The sequence below is a fragment of the Vanellus vanellus genome (assembly GCF_965231255.1).
Source record: "Vanellus vanellus genome assembly, chromosome: 4".
NCBI lineage: Eukaryota > Metazoa > Chordata > Aves > Charadriiformes > Charadriidae > Vanellus > Vanellus vanellus.
This window is the reverse complement of record NC_138909.1, coordinates 27,966,542-27,988,697: the sequence shown is the minus strand read 5'-3', so window position 1 is coordinate 27,988,697 and position 22,156 is coordinate 27,966,542. Positions and strand designations below refer to the sequence as shown.

At 37.5% G+C, this 22,156-nt stretch overlaps 1 protein-coding gene across 1 annotated transcript in view; it reads right to left on the bottom strand.

Annotated features, from left to right (window-relative positions):
* Positions 1-22,156, bottom strand: part of TBCK (TBC1 domain containing kinase) — a 111,599-nt gene that overhangs the window by 82,935 nt on the left and 6,508 nt on the right. The window contains exon 3 of the mRNA XM_082482760.1: positions 19,992-20,064. Within this exon, the coding sequence (XP_082338886.1) occupies positions 19,992-20,064 (73 nt within the window). The remainder of the gene's footprint in view (positions 1-19,991; positions 20,065-22,156) is intronic.

Here is a 22,156-nt window from a genome sequence, read left to right as displayed (position 1 = left end):
CCCCAAGGCCAAATTCAACAGCAGTCCCTTTCCCCACTGGAGATGACTACCAAGGCCACCCCCTCGCTTCAGCGGGGCTCTGCTCTTTCCCAGTTTCTACAGCCCACTGTCAACACTGCAAGCATTGCAACGGGGTTCTGCAAGTGCATAAGGTGCACTCAATGAAGCTGTTTCCAGGCTTCAGGTTAAGCTGATCTTCAAAAACAACCCCCATAAATAGAAAAAGAAAACACACTAAGTGAGGAATACATTTACGATACCCAATATTGGTGGCAAGGTCTGAAGCAGATTCAGAAACTTTTTCCCCAATTATCTGTAAGCCTGTTTGTCCATAGACTAGCTGGTATCAAACTATGACAGATTTAGAGGTGTGGTTTAGCCACTAGGGCTCTTGAACTACAGAGGTTTCAGCACCCTCCTTTAACAGGAGGTGGAGGAAAACAGCAGCAACAGCACTAGAAACAGCACAGCAGAAAAGGTGGCAAAATGGAAGCATGGCAGGTTCAACACCAACCGTGCTACACCACTCACCTAGCGAGAGCCGTAATGACAGCTGTATGGCATGAAATACCCTGCTCAGTTCAGCAGCTGATGATCACGGTTGTGACTTTAAACTATTGCGAAGCAAATCATTCCACTGCTCAAGGCAGATATGGTAGGAGGCAGGAAGTAGAAGCATCTAAGTTTGAGATGCACCTCAACAACTGGCGGATCTGAGGGGGCACTAGTGGTCTTCAGTTTCCTAGCTCTCCTAACAAGGCTTGTTTTAAGGTTCTTTTTCCTCTCCACCGATGGGAGAAAGAGAGAAAGAGAGAAAAAACAAGAGTTTCTCTGCAAAAGGAACCCTTCACAGACAGAAAAAAAGGCATGGTCTCTCTACAACTACCAGCACGTTTTCAAGGAGCAGGCTTCATTTTAATCCTCAGTCTGAATACCAACAAATCTAGCTGTAGCCTACTCAGCTAGGCTTCTGAAAAGGGCTTCTCTTCAAGCGGAAGGACGGCACACTGATGTAGAAATCAAACTGACTGGATTTAATCATTGCCTGTTTTTTTCCTGGTTTGGAGAGGAAGAAACATAGCCATGAAAACGGGCCATTTCTGTTCCTTCATTGTAGAAATGAAGACTTAAAAGAATATAAAGATTAAAACCAATACCAGGTTTAGGTCTGTAACTTGAATGTATAGAACCACAGCAAAGGAAGCATAAAGAATAACTGAATTCCTTCCTCAGAAATTCATCTTATAGTTAGGGGGGAAAAAAAAAAAATCTCTACAAGTTGATATGAGCAAGTTCAGCCAACAGTACAAAACCAGCATGGTTACAAGAGGCATGTGCATGGCACTTGTGGGTGGAGAGGGAAGGGAAGATGACTTAAAAACCCACAAAGATGAGGATTGTTTTATTACCTCCAGAACTTGTCAGACCAAAAGCTATACCAGACAAATGACTAATTTCCACACTGTAATAGTACGCAGGTGGCTGCATCGTGCCTTCCCAAAAAACATTAACTTTTCCACTTAGCAGTCAGCCCGATCTCCAGCCTGTTGCATTCTTACTGTTAAGGACACAAACCCATTTTCTGGAAGTTTACTTCAGGAATAATGAACCTAACCTGTCAGGAAACAGATGTCTCAGCAGAGTTTCAATCTCTTGTGCTGCAAACCCACCGAGGAAGTAATCTGATTGCTTAGGACACTTTTGTCCCTTTTTGGCTTCAGACAGACGGGAAAAAAAAAAAAAAAAAAATAGATTCTTCTTAGTGCATCCACTACAATCTTCTGTCTGACTGAGAACAGCTGCTGGGCCAGGGTAAAAGGAAAAGGCTGTACTAGAAGACATTGGCATATTGAGAGTCTTACCTTTCTTCAAAACTATCAGACATTAACAAACAGAGAGTGGAGGAAAGAGGGAGTTATCAGGAACCAAGTAAAGATAATAAGCCCCTAAAATAATTAGTGGAATAGAGAGCTAAGAGTGAGCGTACTCACCCAGTAATGACAGAGCAGTACCTGGGAACAAATACCTAGGGAGAATTGCACAAGCGATAGGTCAACATGAGCACAAGATCAACAAAAAAGCAAACACATTTAGAAATCAAAAAGTTTATGACAGAAAGAGGCGATTCTGAATTCTTGGAAAAAAACCCAAAACAACAACCAACACCAACCAAACACAAACCAACCAAACATATTACCTATGTATTATTCAGTTTGAATGGTTATTTATTAACTTATTATTTGTGATTTTTAATGGGAATGATAATGTAGCTGCTTGTAGAAGCAGGAAGCTGGAGTCCAAGATAGCATGCTCTAGGAACAAACAACTTTCTACTTCTGATTATTTCCATTTTAGGCAAAATTTCTCATCCTTCAAGCCCTACAAATGGTCATACTAGCTCAGACCAAAAAATACTTGAGATCACTATCCTGTTTCCAAAAAAGATGGCAAGCAGGTGCCTAGGAGAGAGGTAATACAGAGCAAGCACATATGATATCCATGCTCACAGAGTATTGCCCATGAGTTACTGTGGAAATGGCACAGCCACCAAGTATTATATTGGTAAGATCTCTTTGCTGTCTATTTTATCATGAGGTTCTCTTCATGGTGCTTTGTTCCTCTAACCTCCAGAAAGCCAATTTTAAATTTCAGCTTCAAGCAAAAACAATTGCTTTACTGCAGAATAGGAAAAACGATTTTGGAAAAATGCAGTTGATAGCCAGCAGCAGTAGTCCCTACATATACCACAGATTGCTGAAAGGAAAATAAAAACTACTTGATGCATGACATCTTTAATACTTAAGAACAAGAGGACTGTAGATCATTCAGTTGGAAATCAGAGATGGGTGAGGTCAGGAGACTTGACCCATTAAACTATTGGAATAAAAGAATTCCAACATGACAAAAGAAACAATGAAAAGAAGAGATAAAATTTCAGCATTTATGTCAGTATCATGGAAGTTACAGGTTCACAAAGGTTTCTTTTCCTCCAGTTTAAAGGAAAATTAATGCAAATCTGCACATTAATTCACTGTATTCATCATGTTTAACAGAAGTGCATTCATGGATGGCATTAACTGGAAATACATCTTCTCCATCCTTTTTTGGTGCTGCAGTAAAACAGTTTAACATGATGGAGTAATTGGGTATCTCAAAAGATCTTCCTGCCTGCTTACTGTCTCCAGTCCTACCTTCTCCTAGACAAACCAATCTCCCCTTTTGATGACTTTGACCCAGGCAGCTGTAGCTATTAGAGTGTAGTTAACCAGACCACATAGATGTACCTGGATAGCAGTACAGGAGCAAAGATAAATGGGACTGGAGGCAAAGTGGAAGCAGCAGCAAAATCTTGGGGAAAGGAGAAATATTTCTGGTTGTTACAAATGCATTTGTGATATTTTTAACTGGTTATGGCCAGCTGTAAATTTCACTTGCTTTTATGCTACTGCGGTACTCGACACTGAGTACCTAATCCATTTTGTAGAAGGAAGAAAGCTGTCCCTGGATAGTACTGACTGTGCAATCAACACTTACTTAATGGACTATTTTGAATTAAAGTGTTTCATCTAGTGAAATGAACAGAGGACCCACTGGAATTTGAAACAACACAGGACTGGCACCAGAAAACAAGCCTCATCATCTGCTTCACTGTAGAGAGTCCTGTATGACGTGTATGTGGATTAGTGTTAAGTCATGCTTCTTCAATGCAGTGGCAACTAAAGGCAAGAGGAAACTGATAACAAAAATTGGAACTAGGACTATTTTGACTTCCCTCAGGAAGGCAGAGCAAGACCAAACAGGGTAAGATTACGCTGATGATACCACGTTCCAGAGTTTTTCTTTCCTCAGACTTACAACTCATGGCTACGTACGTGGAAATGCACACTTAAGGAAGTCCTTTATCAAATCTGTGTGTCTTTTTCTAACATTGTATTATTGCTGTAAACAAGTAAACTCTAGAGGAAGAGTATCTCAGCAACCAGGAGTCTTAAGAAGCTTATGGCACTGATACACAGGAGCAAAAACACGAGTTCCTCTTCCAAAGAGGGAGTGTCAGACAGGGCCTGCCCTGAGGAAGCACACCAAAGCAACACAAACCAGCAATGTCATCAATCACTACCCCAGAACTTGTGAAACTAACGTGCATTTGGAATCCAGGAAGGAGATTCATGACAAAAAGTTGTATCTGTTCAAAGTGGAACGGAACCAGGTTGTGAACGGATGTAATGTTTCTGAACGTATAGAAGTGACAATATTTCAATACAAGCAAAACTATAAAACAAAGAAAATGACATTTGCAGTTAGTTCCATTACTGCCAACAATACAGATAGACTGGTTCGGAGTGGTGTGGCCAAGTGGCTACAGCAAAGGATGAAGTTTGGGTATAAACCCAGCTGAGACAATCACTATACCGACTTCAAGAAAGCCATCTGATCCCCTTATGGCTCAATCAACCAGCTGGAAAACAGGATAAAAAGCAGGACTGGGTTGAAACCCAGATGTGCAGATAAATTGGGTCTTCCTGGGTAAATAAATTACAAAATACCCTATACAGAACATAAAGAGTTTGATGCAGGTGGGAATGGTTTATTTAGCACTTTATTATGTGTTTGATTAAAAAATGGCACTAGGGACTGAGATTGTAAACACTGCCAATTTACTTGGAAATGCATTCACATTATCCGAACGAAATGAACTGGAAGGGAATGCAACAAGCTGAGAATACAAGACCAAAAAAAAGAATTTTATAGGCAGAGTCCTTAAGAAGTCTCTAACTTATGCACAGAGGTATTTCACACAGGATATCTTCAACAAGTTCATATTGCTCATCTGAGGAAACTCAAAAGTCCTTTCATTCCTTTTTTAAAGTTCTAAACTGCAAGCATGACTTTAAAAGCAACACAATTGATACTAGATTTTTATGAAGGTCTCAACTTGTAATGTATGATAAAAAAGTCCATCAAACAATGGATGAAGGCACAGATAAAGAACAACTTCATATATAGAGCAGATTGCACACAAAGATTTTTAATAGACAGGTTATTTTTCAGATCATTATCACTCTGAATGATTTAAGTGTATCTGCTCCTCATAAAGCAAACGTTTTAAAACATCCCACCTTGAATTCCTTTAAAACATCCAGCATTCATCCTATAAATTGGGGGAGTAAATGAACAAAGTCCTTTCCAAAAGTAAGCACACCTTAATGAAATCTCTAGTGCCACCTGGTTTAATGCACAGAAGGGGAAAGATACATCCATATTCCCACGTTTTGATCTTGCTACTGATTAACTTCTGCGAAGTCATGTTTTGCATCTAAGCCTCAGCTGCCTCATACGTAAAAGTTACCTTGCATTGGACCAAAAAGTGCAGTGAAATAAACAAAATTTCAATCATCGCATGTAAAGATTAGGTGAAGTAGCCCTTGTTTAAAACCAGATCACAAACTCTGCATTCTTATGACAGACTATACATTCTGAGATAACTAACATAACCGAACTAGGTGCACAGATGACAATAAGAGAACAAGAGCTCATGGGATGAAACCCAAGACAACGACCTCAAAATATACAATAAAGAACTTAACTTCAATAGCATTATATAAATGTATCATACATCACACTGCCAACTTTTCGTTAAAGGAAACAACACATCTCACGTTCTCCTCTCCTCCAAAAGGAGCGAACTGGTAAAATGTAGGAGTAGAATTAAGATCAGTTGAAGTCAGATCTCCAAAAATCTTTATTTTATTTTCTTTTGGACTTCACCTGAACAAATACATGCACCTTTAAAATATTTTGCAATCAACAGTCCTGGCACAGTCTGTCACAATCTGACACACTCAGGAAACCAATCAGATAACATATAAAAAGCAAACGACGGAATTAAATGCAGCTAGGGTACTCTTCCTTACAATAAAAGGCACCACATCAGATCTTCAGCTGCTCAGAGGTCTTAAGTTAGTTCCAAACTAGGCATCAAATCCTTGCTGCAGGCAAGGACTATCATTCTTTTGTATCTGAATGCACATCATCTAAATTTCTAGGCATAGTGTATATTAAGTTTCAGCTCTCTAAAGTATGCCTTGACATTTGTCCATTAAACATTCACTACGCACTAAATGGTACAAGCAGTAGTATTACCAGAGCCTTAAACCATGCAATCATTGAAGGAAAAATGACTTCTGAAGATACATGATGAATGGTCACATCATAGGCAGCGCCTATTTCCTTACCTTCCTCAATGTTAAAGTAAATAATGTATCCGAAGAATTGCTGTTTGCATGCTGAATGCCAACTGGCAACTACAGATCAGCATCTGGCTCACACCCTATGCTTTTGAAGATGACCAAGTTAATAAGAAGTTTGAAAGTGACTTTTGTAGCAAGCAAACTTCGCTTCCTTCCAAGCAAAGTTCGCTTGCTTCCCAAATCCCGCCCTGTCACAATTCTTACACACTAACAATCTTTTCAGACTTAAACACCTAATATTACATGTTTAAATAGAAAATAGATGACAGAAAAAGTAATAGACCTAGCAAAGATCACATCTGAATTATCTCAGTTTGGAGCACTGAGGCTAAAACAAAATCATGGGTTTGGATTTTTCACCATAGCCTTTGTTATGAAAACAAAACCAACAACTTCATACCATGGGAACCATTAGAAAAGGTAGATGCCTGATTCAGAACGAATAATAAATAAATAATTTTAAAAAAGCGCCAGCAGGTCCACACATTCATGCGGCTGACTTCAGAGAAGAATAGGTCTACTACTACAAGGAGTGGGTGGGAAGGATTACAAAAGCTCATGCTGTATAGGTAAGGCTCAGCTATATAGGTAAGATTTTTTCTCTCAAAGAAATACCCTGAGGTTATCACATCTAAGTCATCAAATTGTGCTAACCTGGCATTTTAAAAAACACAGAAGGATAGTTAGAATACAAACAGCAAGAGTTGGCAACGCTGCCGTTGCAGTAAAAAAATTTCAGAAAAATATTATGATGCATTTCAAAGTCCATGTGATCCCTGTAACACACTAGTGACAGCACATCCTTTCAGCATATATGGCAGTATAAAATGTGGTTATAGACTTGGGAAAGATGAAGACCATGAAGTATACTTCTTGTTTTGGTATCACTTTTACACCAGAAAAGTTAAGATTGAGTTAACACACATTAGCAAATCCATAAAACCAGAAGGCTGTGGAAATCTGGAATACCACAGTTATTTTAAGGGTCAAATCCTTGCAACCCCCCTTCAAACCAATGATCAAAAGGGGAGTTCTATTTTTTCTGTATGCTTCATGTGTGCTGTGAAGACATTGTTTCCAATGGCTGAAGTTGGCACGTTAGACTCTCAAATCCAGGTATCAGTCAATACACTCTCTACACAAGTCATATTTTGAGCTGGGGATCACTACCCAGCATTCCCCTAACAGAACATAATTTTTCCTATTATTCTTTTCTACCACTACAGATGTTTTGAGACTATTATTAACATAAAATGTCAACTCCAATTACACTAAATTTACAGAACGCCATTCTTCCACATTTTTCCCTCAAAAATATATTAATGATTTAAGAAAAAAATTATACTTTAAAAAAGCTTCCATTACATTATGTATTGTCAGTTACAGAGTGTAATGTAAGCTTTTTTTTTTTTTAAGTATAAGTATTGACCTAATGTCAATTATGGCAACACTATGTTGACTTCAAGCATGTTTAAAGTGCTCTTTCAGGAGGAAGAACACAAAAAAAAAATAATCATTTTTATAGTTACCACAATCATTCACTAGAAAAGTTTTCACTCTCCCTGTTTACAGTCAGACGATATCTTTAATGATTGCTGAATCCACACCAAGAAACAAAGAGTGTTTAATGCCCAGGCATCAATTTGTAGTTGAACAGTTATCAGAAATTATAGTAATTAACCAAACCTGCCCATCCTACCCAATGAATATCCCGAAGTTACTCAAAGCTTTCAATACTACACTTTAAATAGCCACTACCATGTGCTTGTTTATCAGCAATTCTGTAAAGTCAGCAAGTCAGAGTACTATTTGCATCAGTCACTCAAAATTACTGCTTTTCAAAGGTTTTATGACAGGATTCTACTGATAAATTTCATCACTGCTTTTCTGCCTCCTCCCATTAAGAAAAGCGGTAGTATTGCACAGAGTTTGTTAGTATGGTCTTTGCCAGGAAAAAAGGGAAGTGGAGTGGGTGGGAGAATATTCCCAGAACTGCTTTACTGTGCTACAGTTGACTTAGTGCAGCTTCCTTCTACACAGCAAGGCCAGAAAGAAAACATTTTCTTAGTTTTCTTACACAGCCATGTACATACGAAGGAAGAGTATCAGATTAGATTGTACACTTGAAGCACTGTCTTAATAATAATAATAAAAAAAAAAAAAAAGTGTTCATTTGCTTGAGGTACGTTATTTTTGGATACTGAAGTCACCTCTTCTCACCCACCACTATACCAGTCAGGCTTAGCTCAACAGGATGACAAAAGGTTCTTCTCCTGCCACTGCTGGTTTTATCCAGATATAACTCGCACCGCAAACTGGAACCTGTAGTCTTATATCCCACTTCATAAAGATATCTGTGATTTTACTAGGGCTGAGGATTCTCTGCTACAAAGATCAGTGTCACAGGAAGATTTCTTCAAAAACAAACACCAAGACAGCAACATTTTGAAGCTTTCATTCTGACAGCGAGTGGGTCATGATCTAAATTTGCTCTTAGGAATAACTCTGCAACCATGTCATTACAAGACTAAAGGTCTCGTCATACTTCCAACTGCGAGCAGAGGAATTATTTTGGATATCATTACTAAGAGGAAGCTTCCTAAAAAGTTTTTGCTTAGAGTGACATTATTCACAAGAAGAAAAAAAGATATTTTATTGGGAAACAATGCTTTTGGTTGAGTCTTTTGGCAGGGGCTTTCATTCCTATATTATACAGTTCTTGGGTTATAGCAAATAAATGTATTGAAATAAATAAACTGGATAATATCCACAAAATTCCAAGTGTGCTTTAAGCATTCTCTATAAAAAAATTGATTTTTTTTCCTTAAGCCAATTTGTTTGTGTATTAGATTCTATGCTTATAAGAGCATGCATGTGCACAGCATACAGAGGACTGTAACAGTGGGTTTATGGTGCTAAACATTTATTTTTCCCAATAAAGAAATGCAAACCTAGTGTTTCACTACTTTTGTAAATGCTGCGTCAGCAAAACAGCTGAAAACGGCTTGTACCAGTTTTTTATCATCTTTGATAAAATTACAAGAGCAGAAGAAAAAGGAGATTTCAGAAATCACTAGAAAGTAAAACCAACATAAGGTTGTCAGCTCAGGATTTGATGGAAATTTTATATTGAAAGGCACCAAATGGCGAGCCATAGCCTAAGCATAGGAAAGAAACATGTCTCCAACCCTCATCTCATTTTTCATTGTCATCATATTAAGTCTGCAGATCTCTGACGATCAAAGCATCTGAAGTTAAAATAAATAAATAAATTTTAAAAGCAAACAACCCAATGCCTAGATTTCCTTTACTGAGTTTTAAACCTGAACGACTTCTTCTGGAGACTACAAATTATTACCGATAGCAGTCAGAAAAGAATTCACATCTGGCTTTATATTTTATCATAAACTTGCACAAACTTCAGTTATGTCTGGAAGCCAAACAAATTAATCACAGAGCAAGCAGGTAGTGCACAATCCAGTGTTTTTCTTATCTTTGAACCTCTCCCAGCTTCCACAGATGTGCCACTCTTCACTATGCTAGAAGAGAACAAAATAGATGAGCTCCTGGAAACCCAGCTTTCATTCTCAAGACACACAAAGTAAGGGGGTCCCAACCAATAAAATACTGCCTGGATTCAAAGATCATATATTATGAATTACTGTGTAAGGTAGTTAAGACAGAAAATGTTAGTAACAATGGGATTCTCAACACCACGTTTACTGCTCCTGAGTAAATCAAGCATTTTTTTCCCCTTTGAGTATAAAAAAAAAAAAAAGTCCAAAATCACTCTCCAGTGCACAAAAAGCTAAAAGAATTCTCGAAACACTCAGACCATGAAAAATCAGAGAGCTCTTCTTCTTCAAAGATGTAAAAGCTGAAGAACTGAGCTGCCTTTAAGAGTTTAACTTCTTTGAGCAGCATTCTTCTTGCACACATCATTTAGTGCAAGAAGCCACCAAGGAATAATCTCCTGCAGGGATTAAAGATGATCTCGTGACTATGGGTTGAGAATCTTCAGGTGGGGAGAAGGAATTCTGCATTGAAAGTAGGCATTACCATTCTGCCAAAAAAAACCCCAACCAAACACACAAACAAAAAAGTTTTCTATGGTAGCAAACAGTCAAGAAAATAACACAAGAACAAGTGTTCAGAATTTTAAGAACTTGCTCTAAATGTTATGCCATCTCCTTATGGTGGCTCAGAATACAAAAGTGAACAACCTCACAGGCACTATATTTAAAACTAAAGAATGTGTAGAGACTACTGAAGACATACAGGGAAAAATAATATTTTTTTTTTTCCCCAGGAGGTACACACAAATACAAAACTTCATACAAGAACTAGCTATCCTCATCTACATTTAGCATCTTATTTGTAATTCTACAGATATAAAGTAAAGCAAGAACTATGCCCCACAAGTTCTAGCTTCCCTTGTTTCACTCTGCACTGAAACACATTAAGTATTCCATCTTTGAAAATTAATTCTATCTGTCAGGAATTCTGAGCAACTAAAACGAAAAGAGGAGAGACTTTACTTACAGGTTACTTTGACAATCAGCAAAGGGGATACGTAAGCTACTTATATAGGGCCAGCTCACAGCTTTTATGCAGCTTATGCAAAACTGAGCTTATTGAAATTAAACAAATGAGAACAGCCGCCTTCAGTTTTGCGTCTGCAACTGAGAGCTCAAGGCAACTGAAGGAGCTCTACATTAAGTTCGGATTGAGTTCGGATCAGAGCGTACTTTCAAAGTATACCCTCCCGATCAGCCCCTCCTACCTCGCTTGACTCAGAGAGGTTTCAGAGTACACCAACTGGATTCCTTTTAGATGAACCAGAAGGTAGGATCCAGAACCTGCCTGCTGCCCTGCAGCTGCTAATGGGCATTTCGTTCAAAGCAGACTGGAGCTGTATGGAAACAGCACCCCTAAAAGATGTATAGCATGCTTTCCTTTACACATCTGTTTCTACTGGATCACATTACTTGCTAATAAAAAGATAGCCTGAGAAAGGTCCCTTTTCTTAGTACAGGTCATCCAAGGCTTTTTTACCTCATCTTGTCCTGTGGTAACCTATGTTCCTAGTTTCCACAAAGACACTCTAGCACTGTGGGCCAAGGGCAGTACAGCCAGCCTACAGGCCATCCCCATGACCGAGCCAGCTGCCAACCTCAGCCAGCATTTCCAGTACGAACTCCGACCTGCAGCACCAGGAGGACACAAGCAGGGGCAAAAGTCTGAGCTGCAGATGTCCACAGCTGCTTCCACCGCAGCCAGGGAGCCAGGTTAGCCTCTCAGGGTGAAGGACTCTTACCCTACTGCAACTGAGGGCCAGGTATTGAGCAGACATTTTAAGATCATGGGGGTACTTTCTTCCATTTAAGATTACAATGGACAACTGCATATTTTAATTTACTTTTAAGGAAGATTTACACCTGTGGCATGAAAAAAAGAGTTATTCTTAATGTTAGCCATACCGACTTTCTCCTTCCACTGCAACAGAAGCGATGGGTCCCTAACTTCATTATAAAAGATGGATTCTCTCACTCTTTCTGTGGTGCCCCAGGTGGATCAGAAAAATATCATTAAGAATCTGATCAACGAAAATTTTTAAAGATAAAAGCTGAAAATGAAGTGTAGTTATTAGTGCAGTTAACATTATTGCAGCTGTGTGGCAGTATGAACTGAATTGACAGCTCTAGAAATTGTGACTAGCTAACAATCAATAATGCTGTCCTTGCAGCCAGACAGGATTGATTTTTTTGTTATTCATTTCTACAGTTCTGTGAAGCACTGCCAGTTAAAAAAAATAAGCAGGCCTGTTGGCTGCTTCTTGATAGAGTAGCTGCAGATCTAACACACCAGAAGATAATTAACTTTTTAAAAAGTAAATTACACTAACCAAAAAAGTCAAGTCATTTCAAATAAACAAATATAACCACTAACTCCAGTATGTACAGATATTAGTAGGAATGATAACTGAGCATGCTTTCTTTTATATGAGTTATTGGAGAGCAGGAATAACACCTAGAACTTCACAAAACCACACTAAAGCAATGTTTCTGCTTCTCACCCTTTGAGAGAAAGATTGCACTTTAGGCATCTCTTCATGAGAGGATTAAGCATTAGCAACACACCACATTCCTAATTAACCCCTTGACTTCCCCCCCATTTTATAAAGGTGCAATGGAATTTTTAAAGCTATGAACAAAAATTGCAACAGTGCACAGCTCTTCTCCTAAAGCCAGACATTTCCTGTAAATGAGTAGACTTTACAACAGAGTTCTTTTAACAATTTAATTATATCATACTTTTAAAAAAAGAAAAAAATCTAAATATCTAAGGTTAAAAGCCATACCTAGGTATGTGTTAGTAGTTAGCTCAAAACATCAGGATGCCTATATCAATAGTACAGATGCTACTCAAAAGTGAAACAGAACGGAAAGTTCCAGGAGAGGAACAGTCTGCAAATGCAGGTGATCAAAGGGACTTTGCAACTAAGCCAATAAGCAATGGTGCTGTCAGGAATTTCATAACTAACAACTAATACTCCAAAAGGCATTAGAAGTATATCACTTTGATCTATATCCCAGTACACGTCATCACAAGAGGCAAGAAACACCTATCTAGAGAGGCCAAAATAAACATAAGTGTAGCCAAAGCAGAAGCCTATGACTATAAATTAGAAATGCATTAATCAGCATATAATCAATATTAAATTTCCTTGAAAGCGATATGAGAAATGTGATCACCAAAGGGGCAAAGGGAGACAGATATAGTTGCACATAGGAGAAATCCACACAACAAAAGTTGCCAGACAAAAGGACAAGAGGAGCACGGCAGCCAGTAAATATGCAGGACATACTCCCAAATCCACAAGAAGGATGACTGGCAAAACATAAAACAAAACAAGCACCTTGCGAGGTTGGAGAGTAGTGATAACATAAAAATATCAGGCATTAGATAATAGTAGAAGAAAGGTCAGTACACACCAGTTCTTACTTCACTCAAAGAGCTCTCAAGCCTGATTACCTTGACTTCCAAGAACCACCAAGGGCCATAGCTACCACTGTTAACTGTACAGCATCAGCTCCTTGGTATTACACAGTCACAGCTAATTTACAATGTGTGTTAAAGACTAACAGTTTTGTGTACACAGTGATGATTAATAACACGCATGAGTTAATCTTTAGCAAGATGTGTGCTGATAATGAATGAAATTAACAGTTTTAAACCTTAAAACTAGCCTGATCTGCCAGCCTTCTAAACGCTCCTATCACAGCAATCTCCAATTCCCTGGCATCTATCTACCTCTAAACACACACACACACGAGTGCATATATTCAGTCCCAACACAAGTTCCTTCCGTCTGTGCATGTATCTGTCCATCTGAAGGTCCTGTTGGTTCAGGAGCCAAGCAATTCAGTTAACTTAGTACTGTGCTCATGATATGGTGCCCACAAAATTGCAGGGCGGGGAATAAGGGCCTCTGTGATGTTTTCTGTAACATTATGTTCTTTAAATCTATCATTACAAGTCTGGCACATGACTGATGTAGGGATTGTATGGGACTTAATGCAGCTTCTAGACAGGAAAGCAACTAGCTTGAAGTGAAGGCACAAGTCTGGGTCTATTTGCACTATAAAACAGAGGAGCTTGAACCCAAGGAGAAAACACCCATATGCACAGAAAAAACGATCTCAAACCACAATGATATTAAAGACGTTTACAAGCATATCAATGCATCTAAATAAACCAGCTGTCTGTTCCCTAATAGCGACAAATGCTCCCCTGAAAACATTACTCCAGAAAAGCAAGAACGTGCACTTGAAAAATATAATCCCTTTCTAGAAGTATGCACTGTATAGCAAGGTTAATGAGCGCTACCTCTTCCTTTTTTTCCTTCCTAAAAGCAGGATGAAATGTCAAACGCTGCATTAAGTTAGAATAACTATATACTAACCACATTTTGTTCTCACAAGTCTACAGGCAACTTTTATTCTAAACTCAACTATCATAAATCAACATTAAGATTAATAATGTGGCTTAAATCCAGTAAGATTTGCACAGTACAAATTTGACATTTGGCTTTCCAGCCATTAGCTCGTTAGTAGTAGTTTGCTCATTCATGCAAAATGGAATTTTAACACTGAACTTTACACAGTTGCTTGCAGAAATATCTCTGCAGGATTAAGCCACCCTCCCAGCTGAGGACAGTGTTTGGTCTGTTTGAGAGAAACTCAACATCCTCTTTCACTAGATACTGAAGACTCAAAACTCTCTGCTACTTTTGTTCTCAATTAACTCAGCATAACTTATCATCAGCTCAAGATCTTTAATAATGCTTTTAGCACAGAAATCCGTATGAAATGTCTACAAGCAACTGCAGAAGCAGCATAGTAGAGCAAAAGGTTGAAATACAATTACACACTTTTTCCACATTTACAGACTTTATGTTGTACACAGCCATCATACCTACTTTTTAATAGCAAAAAGCAGAGACTACTATAATCTCAAAGAGTTGGATACTTCTTTTTTTCTGGAAGAGAGGAAGGTAAGAAACAAGCATGCACTCACTGTTACATTTCACGTGTAAGGGAGACATGGGCACATGTTCTTGGATGCCTTTGTGCGGCCATCAAACATTGCAGTCAACTATACAAGCAAAGAATTTGGTTCCATACCTAAAAAGGTCACTCAGACATCAAGAGCAATAATATTCACCTCAATTACCTCATGAAAGCTATACCACTTTTCTATTCCAAACAATCGTTTTCTCGTTGCAAGGGGAAATGCAGTCACAGGAGACAACCTATGCTAAAAAGGAATGCTACAGGACGATTTGCAGTCAGACTACAAATTACTTACAGAAGTAAAAAAATACTCCTATATGAAGAAAAGCATTATTGGACAATATATAAGCAAGTCTAGACTAATGGCTAAGGATTTTTCTTAGCTTTGGAAGTAAAGCATTGGCAAGAAACTAAAGGAAAACTCCACAGACACTAAAGGCCCAAACCATAGACTCTCACACATGCTTAGGAAAAAAATAATTATGTTTGTTTATTAATGCTACTTCATTTTACTACTTCATCATTTATCCTTGCTAAATGCAGCCTTATTATGACATATGGATTTCTCATGTGAAATTCCAACACAGACTTGATTCAAAGCAGAATACACTCAGCCCTTGAAGTTCTGCTCATATGCAGCTCTGCAAGTCAAATCATGTAAAACCTTCAGCCTTTTGATGACTTGCACCTGTCTTAAAATATTTTGAAGAATCCCTGGCTACTCAGAAATTGCTTTTCCCCCATGTCTAATAATCTTTTCTGTAATGTAGTTTCACTTCAAGTTTGCCAAAAGCACATTAACAGCAAGGATGGCATAAAGAAATCTAATCCAATCAATGAGCAGACAACTATTTAATACAGCCAAATAAAATGTACTCATCCGAATCAGTCAGATCATGTTTTCTCCAAACTAGTAAACAGTTGCAGACACAGTCTGCTTCCCATCAAACATTCCATGTATAACAAACTATACCTTGTATCTCTGATGGTTCACTAGTAACTTTTCAAAACCATGACTTTCAAAACATATGACAACTATATTTTATTGAAGAAAGGAATAGGCTTATACTGCCCCAGCCACAAATTGAAGACCAATCCAGAAACTCTATTATAGGTGCCAAAAGTCTGCTAAATGTCAGTATTTGCTGGCATTTTTATTATTATGAATACAAGTGCAGACCAACTTCTTCAAAGAAGAAACACACTTCAAGTGTGACGGAAGAGGAAAAGCTCACAAGTCCTATTATAACAGCACAGGAGCAGAGAAAACTCCTTTAACACTGTCTGGAAAAGGTATCCCAAAGGAGCAGTTGTAAATGTGTTTAGAAGATGGAGAACCTTAAAAATAAATTCACATCTTACATTCTAGTCTGTGGTATCAACAGCGCTAAAATAACTAGCAGCTTTGAAAATCTAGTAAAATTTTGACTTCCACAAACATGAAAACTTAGTGAGACTAAGTGAGACTGTTGAAGGACAAAACTTGTACCCACCATTATTTTTGTGACTTATTTTCAATTCATTCACGAGAAAAAATCCTTGCATGTGCAAGAAGACACAGAGGAAGTCAGACAGACCGAGACACATTATCAAATCTCTGAGCAGCAGTAAATTACTATGAGCTTAAATCAGGTATTTACCATTTTTGCTTGACTAAGTACATAAATTCCTAGCCCTTTAAAAAATTTAACTGACTCCTGAACATACTTCAGAAAGCTGATTTTGCACTAATGTGATGGTTACAAACTAAAATTAAGTGCATACTTTTTTTGACTCAGAATAACAAACAGAACAATAAATCAGGAATAAACCAACAGGAAAAAATGACCCAGACTACAATCTCTCACACAGAGGACAATGGAGATTGGTCTGGTAAAAAATGGGACATCAACACCTAAAATTCTTATCCTACCCTATCCTATCCTAAAACTCTTATCTATGGTTGCAGCCTGAGTTCCCTGTGGCACACAACTCCAAAAGAGCTGCCCTGCTGTTACTGTGATGCCCTGTGGAAGCACAGTTAAGCAAATTGGAATTAATGTCACTTTTAGAAGCATTAATTGTAGTATTGATGTCTACATGGGTATCCCCTGAATAAAACACAGAAAACACTAAACAGCTGTATTAAATTCCTTTCTACATCTGGTTACTTATGGTAAGAATTGTGATGAGACAACTCATTTCATCTATTTGAGAGTTCTTGAAATTTACCAGATAGATTTGTTAGGTAATGAATGAATTGAATATATCACAAATCAAAGTTCTAGAAAATTTTTGGTGGTATGTTCAGTAAAATCACTTACTGCACTGTGACAGAGCAGATAAGGTAAGTGGTTAGAGCTCTAATTTCCGGTATTTGGCCCCTATGTGCAACTGGTTCATTAGAATTAGAAAAGTTGGTGAAACTCTGAGGTTAACTGAACAAAGAAGTCTGATACATTTCTTTTTGTTAATATCATTCATATATTAAAGAATGTATTCTATGCTTGATGCATGACTTCATGAAATATTAACTGCAAATAACTACCAAACAGCTGTACAGCCTGTTTTCCAGTACATATGGAAAGATAGACAGTCCATAATGTAATGTCTTGAATTTCAGCACTAGCATAATAGAAGATTTCCTGCTGATTTTACATCAGCTTGTGGTACAGGTGCAAAGGACTTAAGTTACAGGCAAGTGTAAGGAAAATTAATCTAGAAACCAGAAGAGCAGCTTCCATAAACAGTTTATAAAATTAATTGCAATAGCATACACATCAACTCTGGATGTGTAACCAGCCATGCTATTGTTGACCAATACAATCAGAATACATAGAAAAAGCCAAATAATTCCCTCCAAAGGTAATTGATATAGACAGATCATATAACCAATAACTGGGAATTGGCCCATCCAAGTTACTTCTGGAAATTTATGGGTCTCACATAAAAACTAAAAATGCCTGTTTTCATTAAAAAAAAAAAAAATAGAAGTAGAGGGAAAATATCATTCTTGCAAGAAACTTCATTTGAAGTGAACATAATTTAGCTTTTAGCTACTACTGCAAAAGCTATAATTTACAGTAGATGAATCACTAATGTCTCTTAAAGCTGTGAACATACATACAGGCTATGTTTTAGCCCTAAACATTGGGTGTTACGATTTCCTGAAGAAATCACAATCTGCTCATTAAAAGAAAGATCAGATAGTAGAATAACTTATTTCAGTAAAAACTCAAGCCAAGAGGAAAAGATAAAGTCAGGCTTTACGCATCTACTCTCAGAGCCACAGCGCAAAGAGCTGAGGTAAATGTCTCAAACTAAATTTCTCTAAGCATGTCCCAAAAGCAAAATTGCATACCTTCGCAAATTATCTAAAAAGTCTCCAAATTCTTTCTCATACCACAAAACACATGCCAGTATAGAGGGGCATAATGGATGCGCATAGAGACCACAATTGTTGAGAAAGATTTGTTTATAGAATTATGACAGAGAAATAGATTCCCCCCCCCTCGGAAAAAGACATCTTGCCCTTTGCAATTCTAAGGCTGCAGGATTAAATTGCAACAGAAGTTGTCAGAATCTAGATAAGTATACTGTATCAAGCAATTCAAAGCAAATTAAAATAGCTACATGCATGCTTTTTCAAACACAAGCAAGAGGCAGCAGGCAGTCTGGGCTCCTTCTCATCTGACACCAAGATACACATGTTCAAAGAACAGTGTGAGAACTCAATGAAAAAGGAAAGAAAACAGCTTCTGATGCTTTAACTATTTCTGGAACTTTGCACAATAGGAACCTGATGCAAAACTGTGTGAAGGGCTGTAAAGTCTATCACACATGAAAAGCCCTTCACACCTAAATACCTCTCTATCTTAGAAAAATATGGCTTCCATTTTTTTCTTAACGTTCCTCAAGCAATAGTTCTCTGCAACACATACTGTCATACAAGCTTAAGTTCACAAAAAGCTAACACACAGGCACAGAGCATTTTGCATTTAGATTTATCTCTGCCAGACAACATAGTGAGCATCCTGTTTAGGGGTTGCAAGAATCAAAAGGCTACAGATCCAGTATTACTCCCTTTATACAAATCTAATTTGGGATGCATCACAGGAAGTCTGTCTGGATAGTACCTTATCAAACACAGCCCACCCGAGACACCTAATGTTAACTGCAGTTAACCAGGAAGACACATAAAAAATTATTGATTATTTTACTGAGTAATCATCACCTCTACATTTGCATGAATATCAAGAGAAATGGAATCTGATGCTTGCTATAAACTTTTCAGAAACTAGAACGAAGAGACTTTGGAATTCTCTAAATGTTTTTTATATTTACCTATTTGTGTGTTCTGGAAATAACCAGTTAGCCTACAATGCCTTGCTATCCCAAATGGAAATGATGTTTCTCTTCTTCCGCTCTTCATATTTTCTGCTACATATTCTTTAGGCCAAGAGACCACTTCTTTGCTCCAAAGGTAACAGTGATAGGCTTAAAAATTACAGTTAACACTTTTAGCAACAAGTCTGATGGGGATTTTGTTTGTTTCTTTAAAGATACAGCTCAACTATTCTACACATCCTAGTATGAAAGCAAGTATTCTTGATATCCAGCCTTTGGACTTGGTTTTGACCAAAGCCTTGCTGAAGTGACTATACCAACCCAAATTCAAATCACTTACTAGCACCCCGGCATATGTAGCTGACATCCTGTCCACTTTCTAGTTACTAAATTAATACATTTCTGCATATAAAAAACACATACCAAATTCTGTCCTTTCTAGTGAAATTTATATTTCATCATCTGGCAGACATACAATCTTCAAATTAATTCTTAGGAAGATACTTATCCTGTCATAGGTCTGATTTTACTTTTAAAATGAAACCCCAAAACTACTATTATAAGACAGACAGGATTTTATGCGTTACAAAGTATTTCAGTTGTAAGCAAGCTCTGCATAACTCTTTTAGCTTTTAGAATCATATGGAAATAAGTACCCCTTTTTTCAGGCGTGTATTTATCTTACAAATAATGTCTTCAGGTTAAGCTTTAACAGAGAGAATTTTATATAAACCAACAAAAATTTAAAAAAAAAAAAAAAAAAAAGGTGTCCAGAACTTTGCCATAGAGGCTATGTGAAATTATGGTGAGTGGATTTGAGTTTAGCTTGACACCTTACCTCACTGGCTTTCTTTCTCGTAGCAAATCTTCCAGACTGTTTTCACAGTGTTCAGCTGCCACAACCAGTCTCTCTAATTGGGGGAAACAAAAAAGAAAGTATAAGAGGACTAGAGTCCAAATGAGACAATGAGAGTACAGACTTCTGTCTACCTCTTTGGCAGATGTTAATGTATCTTGACATACATTGTATGGAAAATTACAAATAATTAAAAGTTAAAGATGTACAACTCCTGGATATCACCACCGTTTTCATTTATGAGATACAGCAGATTATCTTTCCTGTTTCCTCATGCAAAGCACTGTCAATCCATCCATCCAGTAACCTCCTAATAAATGTTGAACCCCTCAGCCTATGTCAGTCAGATTTGACTTAAGAATAGAGGTCTCAAAGAAGATTAGCATCTACAAATTTGCAGAAATCTGTGGTTGGGTTGATGAGAGAGACTCAAAGTAACACCAGCTCTGGGAAAAGGGACTCAGTGAGCACAGAAGTTTCGGTCCTGATGGGCCACCTACCACATTACTATCTCTAGTACCTCTTGCCCAACAAATAGCTATAGGACCTGCAGGGGCTCACATGTTCCAAAGATTAATGGACTAGCTCTGAATACAGAGGAAAAGACAAAATAATTGTTGCACTGACAAAAGCAATTATAAAGTAGGCAAAGACGGTAGTGTAAGATGTTACATGGGGGTGTGAGATAACTCCTAAAGAAGCTAGGCTTTGCCCCTTCTGCAACTTGTAGAACAGCTAGTGGTGAATGTTCAGATTCACATCTAAATCAAACTAAACTATTTCAAACATTTTTATAAGAAGGCTGTTACAGTAAGATAAAGATGGGAAATACTTTGAGGAATAGAAGTCATCACATTAAAGCTATAATGCTTGTTACTCAACTCTTTGTTTCTCTTTTTTGAAATCAAAGGACCACTTAAACTTTCTTTGGAAGAAAAATTTCTGGGATTGCCTTCTGCAATGCAGAAGTAGTTTAATTCTACAAAAAAAAATATTTCAATTTGAATGTTTTTCTATTACTTTTATGTTCCCCTTTTGAGGGTCTTTTGGGGAAAATGCATATATCTAATTTTTTTTTTTCTGCATTGTTTTCCTAGTCTGCTTTTGTATTTCTCTGTAAGAGTAGAAACCTATATTTGCAAGAAAAAGAACATTAAATTGCTATGCATAGGATTGACAAGTGAAAAATTCTGTCAGTATCAGAATGATAAAATTTGCCACCAAATTTACCATATTATTTGGAAGTGATCAACTGCTATTCCAACCACTAGGAACAGAAGAGTCTCCTGACTTTATGGTTAGGCATTTTACTTGCTATTCTTCTGCTTCAAGTATCAGAAGATACTTTCTCCTTCATATTTATACACACTCATAAACCTTCATGTCATTGACTCTTCATTGTCAAAAAGGCCATGTTTTCCTATTTAACCATATCTTTCACTTAGTAAATGTTATGTTAGCTAACGTTTCTTAACCTTTCATCCCAAACAGTAGTGTAAGAAAATCGCAGTTTCCATTTCAAGAGGTACTAGTGAAAACAAGATGAAAATGAATAAGCTTTCTAGATCTCCCGACTGCAGAAAATGAAAAATTTACAAGTTTGAGAGCAAATGAAAACACACAAAGAACCCCCCACCCTGTGGAATACTTCACTGTTTGGAGTTGGCAATATCCTCATTTTCTAAAAATCTGAAACATCCTCTCAAACTGCTTTGTAAAGGGGAAGAAATTACTTGCTCTACTTTATGAGACCCTGTATCTAATCAAACAAATACATACAATGCACTTTTATATGGGAACATTGTTGATTTAAAAGTTAAAGGTGGCAAACAAATTGTCACAGGCATAGCAGCCTTTTTGTGGAAATTAACTGTTGTACTCCTGCTGAGCTTGCAGCAGAATAAGATCAGCTGGAGCAGAAAAAAAAACAACTGAAGCCTTATTTGAGTTAACAATAAGTGTGATAACAATTACTAAAAAAAAAAATAAAATATATGAATAGAATAAAGTAATTGTTAGTGGGAGAGACCTTAAAGAACTAGAATAGAAAAAAAGAAAAGGCAAGCTTGCAGTCAAGACATGAGATGACTGAGACAACAAAAATGGCTGCAAATCAAGTACATGAAATCTAACCATCACATGAAAAC